We start from the raw sequence: 18,030 nt of genomic DNA on the forward strand, positions 1-18,030 counted from the left end.
CATGCATAAAGACAGGTATGAATCTGTTTTTACTTCTGCATTTCCTACACGCCCTTTCTGCAAATTTACTAGTTAGAGACATAGCTCCATAAACATGCAAACTGAAGTATTGGGTATCTATAATTTCTTTTATTAGAGACAGTTATAATTTCCCAACTAAACAAGCATCAAATCACATTTTTCTGTGTTAATATTTGTTTTAACTAGTTTTAACTGAAACCCATTTCAGTAATGGATATACAAGTAGGATTTCTCTACACAGAGAAATTTACTGGCAACGCTACAGTGAAATCATTTTTCCACAATAGCTATGCTAGTATAATTTCCCCATATGGACACTCTATGCTGGAATAAAAGTGACTTTATTCCAGAATAATGATGAAGTAATTATTCCACCATAACTATGCCAGTCAATTTCCCCATGTGGACAAGCCTATAGTCTCTACTTCCCATGAGTTTCTGGGCTTTCCAAGAACCAGAATTAATAAAACACACTTAGCTTCAAGACTATTCATTCACAAAAAGACTCACAAAGCTAAATACATTAACTTTACTTAATAAGCTTCCCTTTAAGTACTTCAATTGTGGATGTAATTTTAAAAGACTAATTATGACAGAGAACAAAAGAAAAAACCCAAGTTCTCTTTTACAGACTTATTTCTCAAAGGCTAAGAGCTTATCTACACTTACAGTGCTGCAGCTGTGCCACTGTAGTGTTTATTGAAGACACGACCTATGCCAATGCATGAGTTTCTCCCATTGGCATAGGTACTCCATCTCCCCAAGAGGCAGTAGCTATGTTGACAGGAGAAGCCCTCCTGTCGACTTAGCTCTGTCTACACTGTGAGTTCAACTGGTATAACTGCGTTGCTCAGGGGTGTGGATTTTCCCCCTCCCTGAGTGACAGTTATACCAACCTAGGTTTTTAGTGTAGACCAGCGCTAACTGAAACAACACATAACAACAAAAATCTAAGCCCACTGTTTAGCCACAATGTGCTCCTCAATCATGGGGAAAGAGACCTTGTTTAATTTTGCAGCCCACCAAGATATTTTTGAAGTCTTGAAGACTATCTGCAGGGAAAGAACGTAAAAGTGTCAGGGAAGCATGGGAGAGCTTTGCAAGGTTCCTAATGAAATGTGTAGGACAAGCTTCAAAGAGCTTCCTCAAAGCACAGCCTAATCATCAGTCTTCACTTATGAAAGGCACAGCCGTGGAAAAGGACGAGCATTTTAGGCCTGGACAAGAATGTAGTGACAGAGTATGATGAAGAAAATGATACATTATAAGAACACAAGAAAGGCCGTACCGGGTCAGACCAAAGATCCATCTAGCCCAGTATCCTGTCTACTGACAGTGGCCAATGCCAGGTGCCCCAGAGGGAGTGAATCTTACAGGTAATGATCAAGTGATCTCTCTCCTGCCATCCATCTCCACCCTCTGACAGACAGAGGCTAGGGACACCATTCCTTACCAGTCCTGGCTAATAGCCATTAATGGACTTAACCACCATGAATTTATCCAGTTCTCTTTTAAACTCTGTTATAGTCCTAGCCTTCACAACCTCCTCACGTAAGGAGTTCCACAAGTTGACTGTGCACTGCGTGAAGAAGAACTTCCTTTTATTTGTTTTAAACCTGCTGCCTATTAATTTCATTTGATGACCCCTAGTTCTTGTATTATGGGAATAAGTAAATAACTTTTCCTTATCCACTTTCTCCACATCACTCATGATTTTATATACCTCTATCATATCCCCCCTTAGTCTCCTCTTTTCCAAGCTGAAGAGTCCTACCCTCTTTAATCTCTCCTCATATGGCACCCGTTCCAAACCCTTAATCATTTTATCTTTTAAATGTAAGCCAAGTATTATGTATGGAGCTATTAGTCCCTCAATTTTATGAGCAATATATCAACTCAAGTTAAAAAAAAATTTAAAATGGAAATACTTCAGTGGAGCACTGAATATTTTTTCTGTAGCCATAATGCAGCAAGGAATCATCTAATGATTACCCTATTAAAACAGTTTTCAGATTCAACCATGACCCGCAATATTCGGAGGTCATAGGCAGACATTCTGGACATCTCCAATACAGTAAAATTGCCTCTCCTCAGTTGACCTAGTTTAATATTAAAAGACTGCAGAGTTTTTTGTTGTTGTCATTGGTTTGTCTGTTGGGGTTTTTTTTAAACCGCAGTATATTAGTGTCAAGTCTCTAATTACACTCCATTAGTAATTGCAGTAGAAAGAAAAGTGCTACAGGCCAGGATTTTCAAGGGGGCCAAAGGATGTTAGTTACCCAACTCCCAAATTGGTTGCTAACTTTCATAGGCCCCTTAGAAAACCCAGCCATAGTGAAATGTCTGTTAACAGTTGTAACAGTCTGTAACAAATGAACATTTTCAAAATACTACAGATGTTCCCTGAAGCTCAGGCACTGAGTGTGTGAAAGAATCAAATAGGAATAAATAATTTGCAAGTTTGTAACCCTTTACATTCCTTACTTCCTGAATTAAGAGAAAGAAAGGAATTCTCATACAGGATCAGACCAGCGGTTCATCTATTCCTGTGTCCTGCCTCCAAAAGTGGCCAGTATCAGATGCCTCAAAGAAGGTGCAAGAAGCCCCTTAACAATTAATTATGGAAGTTAATAATATTAATAGTATTTCAGATAGTGGGCAGACAGACAGTACTAGGCAAAAGAGTAAGATCAGTTAAACACGTATTGCACTTTTGTCTGGAATGGTTTCCAGCATAGGGGTCACTGGGGAGGGTAGGCAAGTGAAGCATCACCTCCCCCTCCAAAATACCAGAGCCTCCACCACGAAGGGAAGGGAGAAAATGTGTGAGAAGGAAAAGTAAAGTACGGCACAGCCTGGGACTCGGGAGGCAAATGAGGGACGCAAGTAAATCCCAGCAGTAGCAGCTCTGCAGAGGAAGGAAGGAAGGAAGGAAACACTGAGGCAGAAGGGAGGAGGGGAAGTGACTCGGAGGAGGGAGGCAAATACACTCGTTCAGTAAAAGTCTCAAGCTACACAAGAAGGCAGAGGCTCTGCAGAAACAGCTCCCCACCCCCTTGCCCGTCTCTGGGGTGTGTAGCGCTCTGCTGTGTTGTACAGAGTCGTCTCCCATGGTGCTGTTTTTAAACTCTCTGCTGTTGTTGATACCATGTGTAAGCAGATCCCCCCTGTGCTGCACGGGGCCCTGTCTGTGCAGACTCCTGTCCTGATTGACACCAGAGTTGGTACATACGGGTCTGTCACAGGAGGCAAGGAGAAGGGTGTAGTTTGTTTTAAACATGGCTTTTCTCTCCCTTCCGCCTTTTACCTTGGAGCCATCACCGGGGCACCATGCAAGGCAGAACGCAGACTCAGCCGAGGGCAGAATCAGCCAGCACACGGGAGATTTTTTCAAAGATTGATGAGCTACTGCTTGGAGTTTGCAAGCAGGAAACTCCTCCGGGGGAGGTAAAAGGCGAAGCTGCAGCTGCTGCATTTTTTTTCCGGGAGGGGGGGCGGAGATCGGAGTTGTGACAGCGAGTTCGCATTCGAGAGGAGGGGGTGACAACTGCAGCCCTCACCACAAGGTTAGAGGAAGTAAGGAGTAAATCAATAAATCAGCAACGGAAAAGGGTGGAAGATATTTGCAACAGGCAGTACAAATACCCAGACTCAATCAGCGCAGTCCAAAAAAATCGCCCCAGGTTTACAGGCAACCTGAGGCTGAGATTATTAACGGCAAACGGGCGTCAAAAGGAATGCACCACAACACAATCAACACAGGCAGAGAGGCGCGTTACCTTTCTCTTCGGCATAATGTCCCTGCCCCGGGCTGCAAAAGTAAAGCAATGAGCAAGCTTCTGCACAAGCGCAGATCCCTCCTCCTAACGCAGCGGCGGTGGCAAGGCAATCTCTAATCCGCGCTGCTGACCACAGCTGCGCTGCGCACCCTCCACGCTCACTGCCCCTGCGCCGCTGACACCCGAGAGCCCCCTGCCACAGGCGCCCACCGCCGCTACCCAGAGGCGAGAATGGGGCAGCTCTTCTTTCTGATTGGCTCCCCAATTCTGTAACCCCGCCCTCCTCTGAAGGGAATAGACTAATCAGGGGAAGTCCGTGTGGTTCAGATGCAGGGCACGCTGGGGTGAGGTAGCCTGCGCTGATTGGGTGGCTGCGGGCCCCCAAATAGCCAGACAGAAGTGGGGAGGCTGGGAGTACATGGGGAAGTGTTGGGCGATATGTCCAACATTTAATAAGATTTTTAAGCATTTCATAACAAACAATATAGTTATACCTGTATCTGGCAAGTTATCTTCTGAGTAACAAATGCCACCCATCAAACAACAGGTACCACCCTCCAAAGCATCTTTGGATTTGCCAGAGACCTAAATAAACATACAGAAAAGAGTTCTCCCCTCTTCCATCCCAGTTGTTCCCCTTCTTCTATGGTCTTTAAATCTTCCCCCTCGCTATCCTTTTCCCTTGAGCCCACTCTCTCGCACTTCCCTCACCCTCTCCTTCCTTTTTCTCCTTCCCGTGCCCCTAATATCCAACCAGAATTTGCCCCTCGTATCCACTGTCCTTTCTATCCCCTACTTTTTGCTTTGTACATCCATCTGTTTGTCAGTCTCCAGCCCTTCACACCATAGACCAATTGTCCATTCTCTCCCATAAATTCTCCACTTGCCCCAGCCATCTGTCCCCTCATTAATTTAACAATCTATAACCTCTCTATTCAATTTCCAGTTTGTCCTCTTCTTCCAAATTTTTTCAATTCTTGCCTTCTTTATTCATCAATTTGTTCTCAGGCTTTCCCCGACCCCTTTGCACAATTCTTACTCCCCACAAATTTATTCCATTTTGTCTTTTACTCCAATCTATTTAATTCTCAGCTACCAGGGGAGGGTAAATCTGGGAGGGCAATAGGAGCAGGGGGGAAAGCAAAGGGGGATTCAATTAGGGTTAAGGACGTGAGGTTTTTTTTGGTGGGTGGAAAAGAAAGGTGAGAAATGGTACCAAATTCTACTGAGAGCTCAGATAGGATTAGGGCGTATAGGTGGTGATCATGGGTTGGAAGAGGGCAAAATTCCAAGCACAGAAGAGGAGGAGGAGGAGAGGTTTTTGGAGCTTACAGAGATGAAGCTATTTGCAAAGGACTAAGCTGTTAGGGCAATACTACTTCTGGTAAGGCCAACAAGCAAGGCAAATGTCTCCTCATCTCAAAAAAGATATACTGTACTGGCATTAGAAAAAGTTCAGAAAAGGGCACTAAAATGATTAGGGGTTTGGAACGGGTCCCATATGAGGAGAGATTAAAGAGGCTAGGACTTTTCAGCTTGGAAAAGAGGAGACTAAGGGGGGATATGATAGAGGTATATAAAATCATGAGTGGTGTGGAGAAAGTAAATAAGGAAAAGTTATTTACTTGTTCCCATAATATAAGAACTAGGGACCACCAAATGAAATTAATGGGCAGCAGGTTTAAATCAAATAAAAGGAAGTTCTTCTTCACACAGCGCACAGTCAACCTGTGGAACTCCTTGCCTGAGGAGGTTGTGAAGGCTAGGACTATAACAGAGTTTAAAAGAGAACTAGATAAGTTCATGGAGGTTAAGTCCATTAATGGCTATTAGCCATGATGGGTAAGGAATGGTGTCCCTAGCCTCTGTTTGTCAGAGGGTGGAGATGGATGGCAGGAGAGAGATCACTTGATCATTACCTGTTAGGTTCACTCCCTCTGGGGCACCTGGCATTGGCCACTGTTGGTAGATAGGACACTGGGCTGGATGGATCTTTGGTCTGACCCAGTACAGCCATTCTTATGTTCTTAATTCTTCCTGCCCCTTGCAGGCTTGATGGAAGGCTGGCACCAGAGTGGGAAACCACACTGTACAGTCATTGGACTTCCAGTTTAAAAAATCCTACCGGATTTTTTTCTTCTATATATTCTCTAGAGTTTTTTCTAGTTCAGTTTTTATCATTGCAAGTAGTCCTAGATCTGGCATAAAGGTGTATTTTAGTGGGAACACATCAAAACAAAATAATGGCACTGAATCACAGAACTGTAGGACTGGAAGGGACCTCAATAGGTCATCTAGTGCAGTCCTCTGCACTGAAAGGGACTATCCTTGCCCTCAGCCTTCCTATGACTATCATCCCTTCTCCTATCACAGGGAACTTGTTTTCAGACTGGCTGGCCTACATCTTCTGGCAGGGTGTCCCTTTTCTGTAGTGAAAGTCCATCCTGAGACACTTGACCTGCCTGTGTCGAAAGATGCTGCTTGTCCCATGTGACAGAGATTGCCTTTAAGAAAAGAGAAGTACTGATTTGAAGGTTTTTATTGGAATCCCATATACTTTGGGTGGTAAAAATGCTATTTTCCAATAGAAGATGAAAACTTAGCACTGTACTAAAGATGCAGGCCATAATGAAGAATAACATAGGCCACATTTTTCCAGCCTTGTTTTCACTGATCTGAAAATTAATTGTGTTTCCAATACTCTATTTATATGGAGATTAAAAGGGAATCAGTCATGCAGTTGGAAGTGGGGGGTACAACTGTAATATATTGCCACTTTTCTGGAATATTTAGGGGGGTCTTCATGTTTAGGAAGAAGGCAGAGACAAGTATTACAATCCCACATCTCCATTGCCCTCCATGTTCCAGGCCGATCTTAAATATTATTTATATTGTGATACAACCCTAAGATCCCAATCAGGCTTGGGGCCCTGTTAACTGAGACCTTTATAAACACATATGTAGACATAGGCCTTCTCCCAACGAGCTTATAATGTAAAGAAAGCTTATAACCTAAAAAGACAGAGACAGAGGGAAACAGGGTACAACATACAGGTGTGATCAACACACATCCTATTAGTTCCATATATTCAAACATGACTAAGCCCCAAATATCCCGCATCTAGTAATTGTTAGCACTTTTCTACTTCCAACTAACCAGTCCAGAACACAGCAAAACCTGTAAATAACAATGAACATTAACAACAAAGGAACTGCTAGTTTTCTGGTCATTATAATAGAAGGCTGCATCACAGGGCAATTAGTATAAAGAATTTTACATAAGGATTTAGATATTTTTTAAAAGAAATGGGTATTAGGGCAGCACTGGTATCTCTCTAAATAGGAAAAGTATTAATACATGTCAGGATTACAGATCAACACGCAAAAATATGTTACAGGTTCTAAAAGTGAGAGGACAGGCCTGAGATTTGATGGGCCCCCCTGTGACCATTGATACAGGTGCCCTCAGAGTTACGCTAAATCTTCACTGCACCCTTTTAAAATCCCGCTTCCACTCTGCTAATGGCACTATTAACATAATGTCACTTGGAAAAAGTCCCACAATGGACAGTAGTAAAAGGAGTAAGGCAAAGCAGTAGTAGCCATTACAGAGAAGAAAGTTTGTGTAAAGATTCAATCCATTTGTCAAAAATACAATCAGTCCCACATCCCCCATTGTAGGGGGATTTAATTTGCCATGTTAATGACTGTTTGTTTGCCATAACCTTCACCCAGCTAGTTGTAAAGAAGGGGGTCCACTTGCTATTGAATCAACTGTAGCTACACTCATATAACTGAGAACAGGATTTGGCCCAAAATGTGTACAATGGGTGAGTTGGGAGTATTTTTGGACTCTCTCAGTACCACGGTCAGACCATCCATCACCTGGTGCAATTGAGGTCAAAGTGATCGAGGTAACATCTAGCAATACAAACCCAATATTTGGATTCTTCCTTGGAGGCTTCTGGAGCCTCTTTGATTCCTGAGAATTACAAAAATGAACAAACGCCATAACAGATGAATTTTTGAAGGGTTGGGGGGAGAACTTAAATAATTGGCTCTCTTTAGCTATCTGCTGTAAAGAAGGTTCAGTTCTGTTAGATTTGCCTGAAACTCATTGTGGCTTATGCATGAAATTTGAGATGAATTAACTTCCTTAACACTATCCTAATATCCCATCTTTGTGTAATTTACCACTATACTTGCTACAGTGAAATTTGGGGGTTGGAATTAAGATGGGAGATGACCAACACAACGACCACAATGACCACTACACCCTAAGTCCACAATATGAAAAATTGTGGACCACTGATATAGGGGTTAGCTGGGCAGTTATCTTTCACTGTGGTAAGTAAATGTAAGGAGCTATTGTCAATATGAGAAAACCAAGTCATTCATAGATCTTACAAACTGGAAACTGCATATCCAAATGAAGTCTATCCAGTAGTTTTGCATATGTTTTCCTCTGCTTGTTGCAGTTTGAAACTCTCCCCATCCCATTTAGGTGTATTTTCATGATTAATACATTAATAAATACTTAATTGAGCAGAAAAGGAAAAAAGACAATAGTGCAATAGAAAATTTGTCAAGCTAAGGCCTTTAAATAATATAATTTAAAGGGAAAATGTAAATAAGCTTGCTATATTATCTAGTTGTAAACAAATTAACCAGCTACTGTCTCATAAATTAGGTTTGTTAGCATATAAAAATCTACTTTCTTATAAATAGTCACCACAGCCATAAGGACACAAACAGTTACACAAACTCAGGAACTAAAAAGAATATATCATCTTCAGAAACATTTAAATTACTTTTTAAAAAAAATGTTGAGTGAGCAATATTTTAGAATTATCATTCAAAAATATATACTTCTCTCTATCAGTCACACCCAATTTCTTGGGAAACACAGAAGCATTATGCTCAATGAAATAAATTCAGAATATACAATTATTATTTGTTTAGGGCCTGATCCAGCTCTCACTGAACTCACTGGTCAAACTCCCATTAACTTCACTGGTGCATGATTGAGCCCTTAGTACCAGAGTGCTCAGTGCTGTTCAGTACAAAATATACGGCCACTGCCCTGAAGAGGTGAAAGATAGAAAAACAGAGGATGGGATCCAGTGAAAAAAATATCCAAATTAGGATGACTTTGTGGCTGATCTTTATTTGTGTGCATAAATGCTTTAAATATATGTTTATAATAAGCTAACTTTTTAATTTTTTTGCATAATGAGTATGGTGCTTTAGCTATATAACTATACAGAAAACATAGTTTTTCCTTTTCAGATGAGTCATATTCATATTATCACATTGCATGTGTGCTTTTTTGTAAATTTATGACAGATGTGCAAGTTAACAACTGAAGTTCTACAGAACTGAAGTTCTACAGAATACAAAATTCCAGGCTTGTTTTCACTGATCTGAAAATTAATTGTGTTTCCAACACTCTGTTTATATGGAGATTAAAATGGAATCAGTCATGCAGTTGGAAGTGGGGGGTACAACTGTATATTGCCACTTTTCTGGAATATTTAGAGGGTCTTCATGTTTAGGAGCAGAGTAGTCAGACATATTTATAGTGAGTAGTCAATTTTAAGTGGCATTCTAAAATATTTAATTTCTGAGTTTTTTTGACATGCGTCAAATATGAAAATGGGCTTTAAAATTGTTATTTTGATTAAGCAAGCATTTTTAATAGCACCTGGTAGGAGATCATTCTTTATTAACAACTCTAATATTTCAGAGCATAAAATCGCTCTCATTTGATCACCCGAGCCTGCCATTTCTCTAGATAGGTATTCTAGAAATTTTTAAAAATGACTTAGATTTGTCAAGGTCAGATTGTATCTGATCCAAAGTCCCTGGAAGTCAAAGGAAAGATGCCCATTAACTTCTACTGGCTCTGGATCAGGCCCAAATACACTTAAGGGCCTAAACAGAAAAAAAATCTCAGCTAATTTCAGAGGTGGATATGGTTTTTAAGGAGATGTGTGAAAAGATGACTTTTTAAAAGCTTGGCATCAAGTGTGAATGTGGCTACAGGAGATTGCAAAGATAAAGGAAGAAAAAGTGAATCCGTTCTTTCATATATTCCCTATAGTAATAGCAGAAATGAGAATATAACAAATTTATCCATACCTATACCAAGTTGTTTTGACACCTTAGGAGACATTAAAAATTATAATATAGAAAGAATTGGATAAATACAATTTTCTTCAAGGTGAAGATGACAAATCTTGGATTTTCAAAAGCATTCACCATTGTCACTGACTTCAGTGGGAGCTGAGTTAGGCCAATGCTAAGTGCATCTGAAAATCCTTTGTCAACAGGTGAACTGAAAGAAACATGATGACATTTATTATACACAAATGTTTAATGTGTGTGTGGCTAGCCCCATTTAATGCCCTGACCCCTAAATTTATCCAAAAAGAAACCAATCTTGCTGGAATTTTGTATGCTGCATCCCATCCCAGGGTAATAATTTGCTATTTTGACCTTTGTGTATACTTCTGATAATTTTAGAGGGTATAGTTTCTCTTGAGAAGAGCAATAGCAAGTGATAGTGTAACCCACACACTTTCTGGGTGTGTTGTTCTGTCCCATCTAGAGGCACCGAGTGCACTTAGAGAGAGATTAATGAGTTTGCTCTAAAGCCTTAGCTAACAGCCAGTTGGCTTTTAGCTTATGCTGTAGAGGCTCATGTACCAAGCTCCAGAGATCCCAGGTTCAATCCCACTTGTAACGCTGACAGACCCCGGTCGTCATGGGGCGGGATCAAACCTGGGATCTCTGGCACTTAGTGCATGAGCCTCTACAGTATGAGCTAAAAGCCAACCACGTGTTAACTAAGGCTATAGAGCAGGCTCATTTTATCTCTCTCTCTTTAAGTGGTCTCGGTGCCACCAGATGGGACAGAACACCACACCCAGAAGGTGTGTGGGTTACAATAGCAGTGGAGAACTAACTGGGCCCTTAGCTGTGCATTTCCAGATATGCTAACATTTGGGTATTTATACCATGTAGAATTTTTAGTAAGAAAAGTGTTGGTGGGAGTCAATTGAAACTCTTTTTGCCAAAGATTTTTGTTTATGAATATGCATCCAACACTAAGGCTGTTTACATGAAATGGCCTTCACCGAAGTACCAATGATAAGCCATGCATTCTAATTGATGTCAAGTATCAGGGGGTAGCCATGTTAGTCTGTATCCACAAAAACAACGAGGAGTCCGGTGACACCTTAAAGACTAAAAGATTTATTTGGGCATAAGCTTTCATGGGTACTTTCATTTTACCCATGAAAGCTTATGCCCAAATAAATCTGTTAGTCTTTAAGGTGCCACCAGACTCGTCATTCTGAGTTTTCAGAACCCTGAACTGTAACTAACAGACAGACAGACACTCTCTCTCTCTGTGGGCTGTACCACTGGCAAGAATGAAGTACTCCCCAAATACATCTATAATCTCAGTGTCTTAAAATTCTCTATTCTCACATCCTCCGGTAGTTAGAACTATAAACAACCCCCAAAAGGGAGCAGCATGACCAACACAGGCCACATCTTCTAGCTAAATTCTCCTCTCCATAATTGTCACCAAAGGGAGTAATGGTTGTTGGTTCTTACTGGCCACAACACTATCAGTGACAGCAATGAAGGTGTTTAACTACTAAAGATAGTTGATAAGGCTTGGCCCAGGAGCAGAACAGCAACAGTAAATGATGCAGGGAGGGAGTGGATCTGTTAAGTTTCTTCTTTCCTCTGATCTCAACTCCTGTGGAAATGAGGGGGAAGGAAGGGTGCAGGCAATGAAAAAGTCTGGAAGCAAAGCGGCAATAATCTCTTAAGGAGCTTTAATATTAGAGCTGCAGCATGCAATACACTGTCATTCCCTTTTCCCTTTGGTGCTACAGTACAATACGCTGATACACTGTTATGGGATGTTTACACATTAACTTATAAATATTTATTGCTACAGTATTTCATTACAGTGTTCTGCTTTGGAAGATTGTGTAAGTTTATGTCTTTGGAGGGCAGGACAGGTGTGATTGTTTAGATTTACAGTAAATCATTTATTTTAAAACCTCTCTAAAATAAGATAAACTATGCTGATATAAATACAATATACAGAATATGACTATGTTTCATCTAGTTTCTTGTTTTCTCTCCCATGAACAGAAAAAACAAAACCAAGTGAAATCACAGTTTCATCTAGTTTCTTTGTTTCCATTAATACACCCACAAAATAACTCCTATTCTTTACTATATATTGTGCACACAACTAGTTTACGAAAAAAATGTTTGTGTTTCTGTTACTCCCATCATATCCTTCCACCCTTATTTGCATCACCTACCTGTTCCAGTTTCCCTTAAACTAAGGGTATGTCTACACTACAAAATTAGGTCAATTTTATAGAAGTCGATTTTTAGAAATCAATTTTATACAGTCGATTGTTTATGTCCACACTAAGCGCATTAAGTCTGCAGAGTGCGTCCTCACTACCGTGGCTAGCATCGACTTACGGAGCAGTGCACTGTGGGTAGCTATCCCACAGTTCCCGCAGTCTCCGCCGCCCACTGGAATTCTGGGTTAAGCTCCCAATGCCTGATGGGACAAAAACATTGTTACAGGTGGTTTGGGGTACATGTCGTCATTCGCCCCTCCCGCCGTGAAAGCAATGTCAGACAATCATTTTGTGCCTTTTTTCCGTGGCAAGCGTGCAGCCCACTCAGCTCAGCTCACCGACACTGCCACTATTGTGTCCTGGGTGCTGCTGTCAGCAGACAGTGCAGTAGGACTGTTAACCATTGTTATATACCACTTTCACTGCTACTCTGCTCTCCTGGTGCCATGAATCCACCTCGCAGGTTCTCTCGTCATTATGTATAAATATCTATTCTCTTGGCATCCGTCATCATCCACCTCTTCCGCTGCAACTCTGCTGTCCTGCAGACGCCATACCACGGCAAACATGGAGCCTGCTCAGCTCACCGCTACTGTTGTGAGCATTGTAAACACCTCGCACATTATCCTGCAGTATGTGCAGAATCTGCAAAAGCAGGCGAGGAGGCGACGACAGCACGATCACGATAGTGATGAGGACATGGACACAGACTTCTCTCAAAGCACGGGCCCTGGCAATTTGGACATCATGGTAGTAATGCGGCAGGTTTCTGCCATGGAACGCTGATTCTGGGCCCGGGAAACAAACACAGACTGGTGGGACCACATAGTGTTGCAGGTCTGGGATGATTCCCAGTGGCTGCAAAACTTTCGCATGCATAAGGACACTTTCATGGAACTTTGTGACTTGCTTTCCCCTGCCCTGAAGTGCAAGAATACCAAGATGAGAACAGCCCTCACAGTTCACAAGTGAGTGGCAATAGCCCTCTGGAAGTTTGCAACGCCAGACAGACAGGTCAGTCGGGAATCAATTTGGAGTGGGTAAATCTACTGTGGGGGCTGCTGGGATCCAAGTAGCCAACACAATCACTGACCTGCTGCTATCAAGGGTAGCAACTCTGGGAAATGCGCAGGTGGATTGCTTTGCTGCAATGGGGTTCCCTAACTGTGGTGGGGCAATAGATGGAACGCATATCCCTATCTTGGGATGGACCACCTTGGCAGCCAGTACGTAAACCGCAAGGGGTACATTTCAATGGTGCTGCAAGCACTGGTGGATTACAAGGGACGTTTCACTGACATCAATGTGGGATGGCTGGGAAAGGTGCATGACGCTCGCATCTGCAGGAAGTCTGGTCTGTTTGAACAGCTGCAGCCAGGGACTTACTTTCCAGACCATGTCGGGGATGTTAGGGATGTTGAAATGCCTATAGTTATTCTTGGGGACCCAGACTACCCCTTAATGCCTTGGCTCATGAAGCCATACACAGGCACCCTGGATAGTAGTAAGGAGCAGTTCAACTATAGGCTGAGCAAGTGCAGAATGGTGGTAGAATGTGCATTTGGATGTTTAGAAGCTCGCTAGCGCAGTTTACTGACTAGGTTAGACCTCAGCAAAACCAATATTCCCATTGTTATTGCTGGTTGCGGATGCTCCACAATATCTGTGAGAGTAAGGGGGAGACGTTTATAGCAGGGTGAGAGGTTGAAGCAAATCGCCTGGTGGCCGATTACGCGCAGCCAGACACCAGGGTGATTAGAAGAGCACAGCTGGGCACCCTACGCATCAAAGAAGCTTTAAAAACCAGTTTAATGACTGGCCAGGCTACGGCGTGACAGTTCTGTTTGTTTCTCCTTGATGAAAACCCGCCCCCTTGGTTGACTCTACTTCCCTGTAAGCCAACTGACCTCCCCACTTCGATCAGTACTTTCAGAGGCAATAAAGTCATTATTGTTTCAAAATCATGCATTCTTTATTAATTCATCACACAAATAGGGGGAAAACTCGCAAGGTGGTCCGGGAGGGGTGGGTGAGGAGGGAAATACCGGGTGGGGTGCTGGATGAGGGGAGGAGGGAAGGCCACACTACAGTTCAGAACTTATTGAATGCCAGCCGTCTGTTGCTTGGGCAATCCTCTGGGGTTGAGTGGCTGGGTGCCCATAGCCTCCCCTGCGTTCTTGGGTGTCTGGGTGAGGAGGATATGGAACTCGGGGAGGAGGGCAGGTGGTTATACAGGGGCTGCAGCAGCGGTCTGTGCTCCCGCTGCCTTTCCTGCAGCTCCACCAAATGCCTGAGCATGTCAGTTTGCTCCCCCATTAGCCTCAGCATTGCACCCTCCTCCTCTCATTGTGCGCCTCTCTCCTCTCATTGCATTCATTTAACGCTTTCCTGGACTCTGCTATTGTTTGCCTCCACGCATTCTGCTGAGCTCTTTCAGTGCGGGAGGACTGCATGAGCTCTGAGAACATATCTTCGTGAGTGCATTTTTTCACCTTCTAATCTGCGCTAGCCTCTGAGACAGAGATGATAGGGGGAGCATAGAAACATTTGCAGCTGCGGGAGGAAAAAAAGGGAGAGTAGTATTTAAAAAGATACATTTTAGAGAACAAAGGGAAGACTATTTCACACTGAATCAAGTGATTCACATTACATAGCACGTGTGCTTTTGGTACAAGGTTGCATTTTGCCTCTTATATTGAGTGCCTGCCGGTTTGGTGTGAGACATCACACATGCTCGGCTGGGCAACAAAATTCGGCTTGCAGGCAGCCATGGTAAGGCAAAGGGTTTCGACTTTTTAAACCTTCATAACATGTGGGAATGGTTTCAAACAGCAGCGCCCTCCCTTCCCATACCAAGCAAAGCCCGTTGGGTTGGCCATTTAAAAGGAGGGGCTGCGGTTTTAGGGTGAATGTGCAGCACAACCCACCCTCCCCCCAATTCTCTGGGATGATCACTTCACACACACACACCCCACCACGTGGCTAGTATCAGAGAAGATCCCTGTCAGCCAAATGCAAACAGCTCAGCATGAATGGGCCTCCCCGCACCATGCGGCTAACAGCGGGGATGATTTCTTTTCAGCCAAAGGCAAACAGCCCAGCAGGAATGGGCACCTCTGAATATCCTCTTAAACAAATTTTCCGTACTTCAACCAGATGACCATGAATGATATCACTCTCCTGAGGCTAACACAGAGAGATAAAGAACGGATGTTACTTGAATGCCACCAAAGCCCGAGACGATTTGTGGCAATGCTTTGTTCTGCAATGATTCCAGACTACTTGCTACTGGCTTGGCGTGGTAAAGTGTCCTACCATGGAGGACGGAATAAGGCTGCCCTCCCCAGAAACCTTCTGCGAAGGCCTTTAGAGTAGCTCCAGGAGAGCATCATGGAGATGTCCTTGGAGGATTTCCACTCCATCCCCAGACATGTTAACAGACTTTTCCAGTAGCTATACTGGCTGCGAATCCATCCCAAGTCTTCAGGGCAAATTAATCATTAAACATGATTAATTTTAAACCCTGTATTATCAGGGCCTGCTCCAGGGTTTTGGCTGCCCCAAGCAGCCAAACAAATAAAAAAAAAAAAAGCTGCAATCGCGATCTGTGGTGGCAATTCGGGGGAGGTCCTTCGCTCCAAGCAGGAGTGAGGGACCCTCCGCTGAATTGCCGCTGAACAGCTGGACGTGCCGCCCCTCTCCGAAGTGGCCGCCCCAAGCACCTGCTTGGTAAGCTGGTGCCTGGAGCCAGCCCTGTATATTATATTTACAAAGGTACACTCACCAGAGGTACTTTCTCCGGCTTCATGGTCTGGGAACCTGCCTTGGCAGGGTTGGGAGGGTATTGGCTCCAAGGTGATGAACAGTTCCTGGCTGCCGGGGAGAAGGGATTCTCCGCTTGCCTGCTATGCGCTATCCTCAACCTCCTCCTCCTCATCATCATCTTCCTCATCCACAAAATCCTCATCCCTGATGCATGAGACTCCCCCCTTGCAGGTGTCCACAGACAGTGGCAGGGTCGTGGTAGGGCCCCCCCCTAGAATTGCATGCAGCTCATCATAGAAGCAGCATGTATGGTGCTCTGACCCGGAGCGACCGTTTGCTTCCTTTGTTTTTTGATAGGCTTGCCTGAGCTCCTTAATTTTCACGCGGCACTGCTGTGTGTCCCTGTTGTAGCCTCTGTCCTTCATGCCCTTGGAGATTTTGGCAAATATATTGGCATTTCATCTTTTGAAATGGAGTTCTGCCTGCACGGATTCTTTTCCCCATACAGCGATCAGATCCAGTACCTCCCGTTCGGTCCATGCTGGAGCACTTTTGTGATTTTCGGACTGCATGGTCACCTGTGCTGCTGAGCTCTGCATGGTTACCCATGCAGATCAGCTTGCCAAGCTGGCCAAACAGGCTTTTTCTGTCTACCTGGCCAGTGCATCTGAGTTGAGAATGCTGTCCAGAGCGGTCACAATTGAGCACTCTGGGATAGCTCCCGGAGGCCAGTATTGTTGAATTGCATCCACACTACCCCAAATTTGACTCAGCGAGGTCGATTTTAGTGCTAAACCCCTCACCAGGGAGGAGTACATAAATCGATTTTAAGAGCCCTTTAAGTCGACAAAACAGGCTTGGTCGTGTGGATGGGTGCAGGGTTAAATTGACCGAATGCTGCTAAATTCGATCTAAACTGGTAGTGTAGACCATGGCTAAGACTGTGAGCTGTTTGGGCCTGGGGTTGTCTTTTAGTATGTTTGGACAGAGTTCAGTCTGGTTGGGCCCTTTAGACACCCAGGTAATACAAAAATAAATAACATTTTAACTTTTCAATTTGTTTCTTATTATTTCCTAATCTATCCTGTTTATGCATCTATAGTTTTTGAATGAAGAGTGTATTGAATAGTAGTGAATTGCATTGTTAGCAATAAGGAGACAAAATATAATCTTTCATAGTTACACTGACATTTTATTTTAATAGAACTAAACCAGGTATTAAAGCAGAATTCATATGACTGATCTGACGGAAGTCAACTGCAAAACTCCTATTGGCTTCAGTAGGATCAGGACTTGGCCCTAGTTAAAGACTACATGATAAAATGCATTGGAGGACTGGATGCCTTATGGGATTTGAAACTGGAACCCATGACCACTAAGTTAGCATTTCAACACAAATCTAGGTTTGAAGTGATAGGAATGTGTCCCCATCTGCTGGATATTCAGCACACTAGGCAAAATCAGTTTGTTGGTTTCAGCCCAAGTGTACATTATACATTTAAAACACTGCCATGTTTGGCAATAATTGAAATCTTGCTGAGAGGACAGGAACTGAGGATGAAATCTTTGCCTCATTGGAGTCAATGGAAAAATTCCCATTGACTTCAATGGAACCAGGATTTCACCCTGAATGAGCATCTTGTTACCATTGAAGAGGACCCTTCGAGATCAGAGATCAGGCACATTGTGTGGGGAATCTCAGATTGCAGAAACCCAAGCTGTACCCATTCTCTGGATATGTTGAATCCAATCATTGTAGGGCTCCGCAGCTAAAAGGCCAGCACCTTTCACCAGGTATTCAACCACAATTTTGCTAAGAAGGGGGGTCCAGGTTACCTACCTGGCTACCGCAAACTGAATGGTATTGCAACTGCATGCAACATCAAGAAGAGGGGCTGACCAGGCCAAATGTGAGTGAATGATGTTGCATCCTGGCACATGGGTTGTAACACCACTCCCTTAAATTTGGCCTGAATGGCCCTCTGTCATCCAGTGAGGGGCCAAGGCTCCCTCTTCATTGTGCCTCTTCCTTTCACAAGAACTAAATTCATACTTTTGTTTAA

At 43.3% G+C, this 18,030-nt stretch overlaps 1 protein-coding gene across 3 annotated transcripts in view; it reads right to left on the reverse strand.

Moving 5' to 3' along the window:
• Nucleotides 1–4,069, reverse strand: part of HMGN3 (high mobility group nucleosomal binding domain 3) — a 33,877-nt gene extending 29,808 nt beyond the window's left edge. For all 3 annotated transcript variants that reach the window (XM_005299611.5, XM_005299610.5, XM_065588083.1), the window contains exon 1: nucleotides 3,801–4,069. In XM_005299611.5, the coding sequence (XP_005299668.1) occupies nucleotides 3,801–3,815 (15 nt within the window). In that variant the 5' untranslated portion in view covers nucleotides 3,816–4,069. The remainder of the gene's footprint in view (nucleotides 1–3,800) is intronic.
• Between the last annotated feature and the right edge of the window lie 13,961 nt (nucleotides 4,070–18,030).

This window comes from Chrysemys picta, chromosome 3 (genome assembly GCF_011386835.1).
Source record: "Chrysemys picta bellii isolate R12L10 chromosome 3, ASM1138683v2, whole genome shotgun sequence".
Taxonomy (NCBI): Eukaryota; Metazoa; Chordata; order Testudines; family Emydidae; genus Chrysemys; species Chrysemys picta.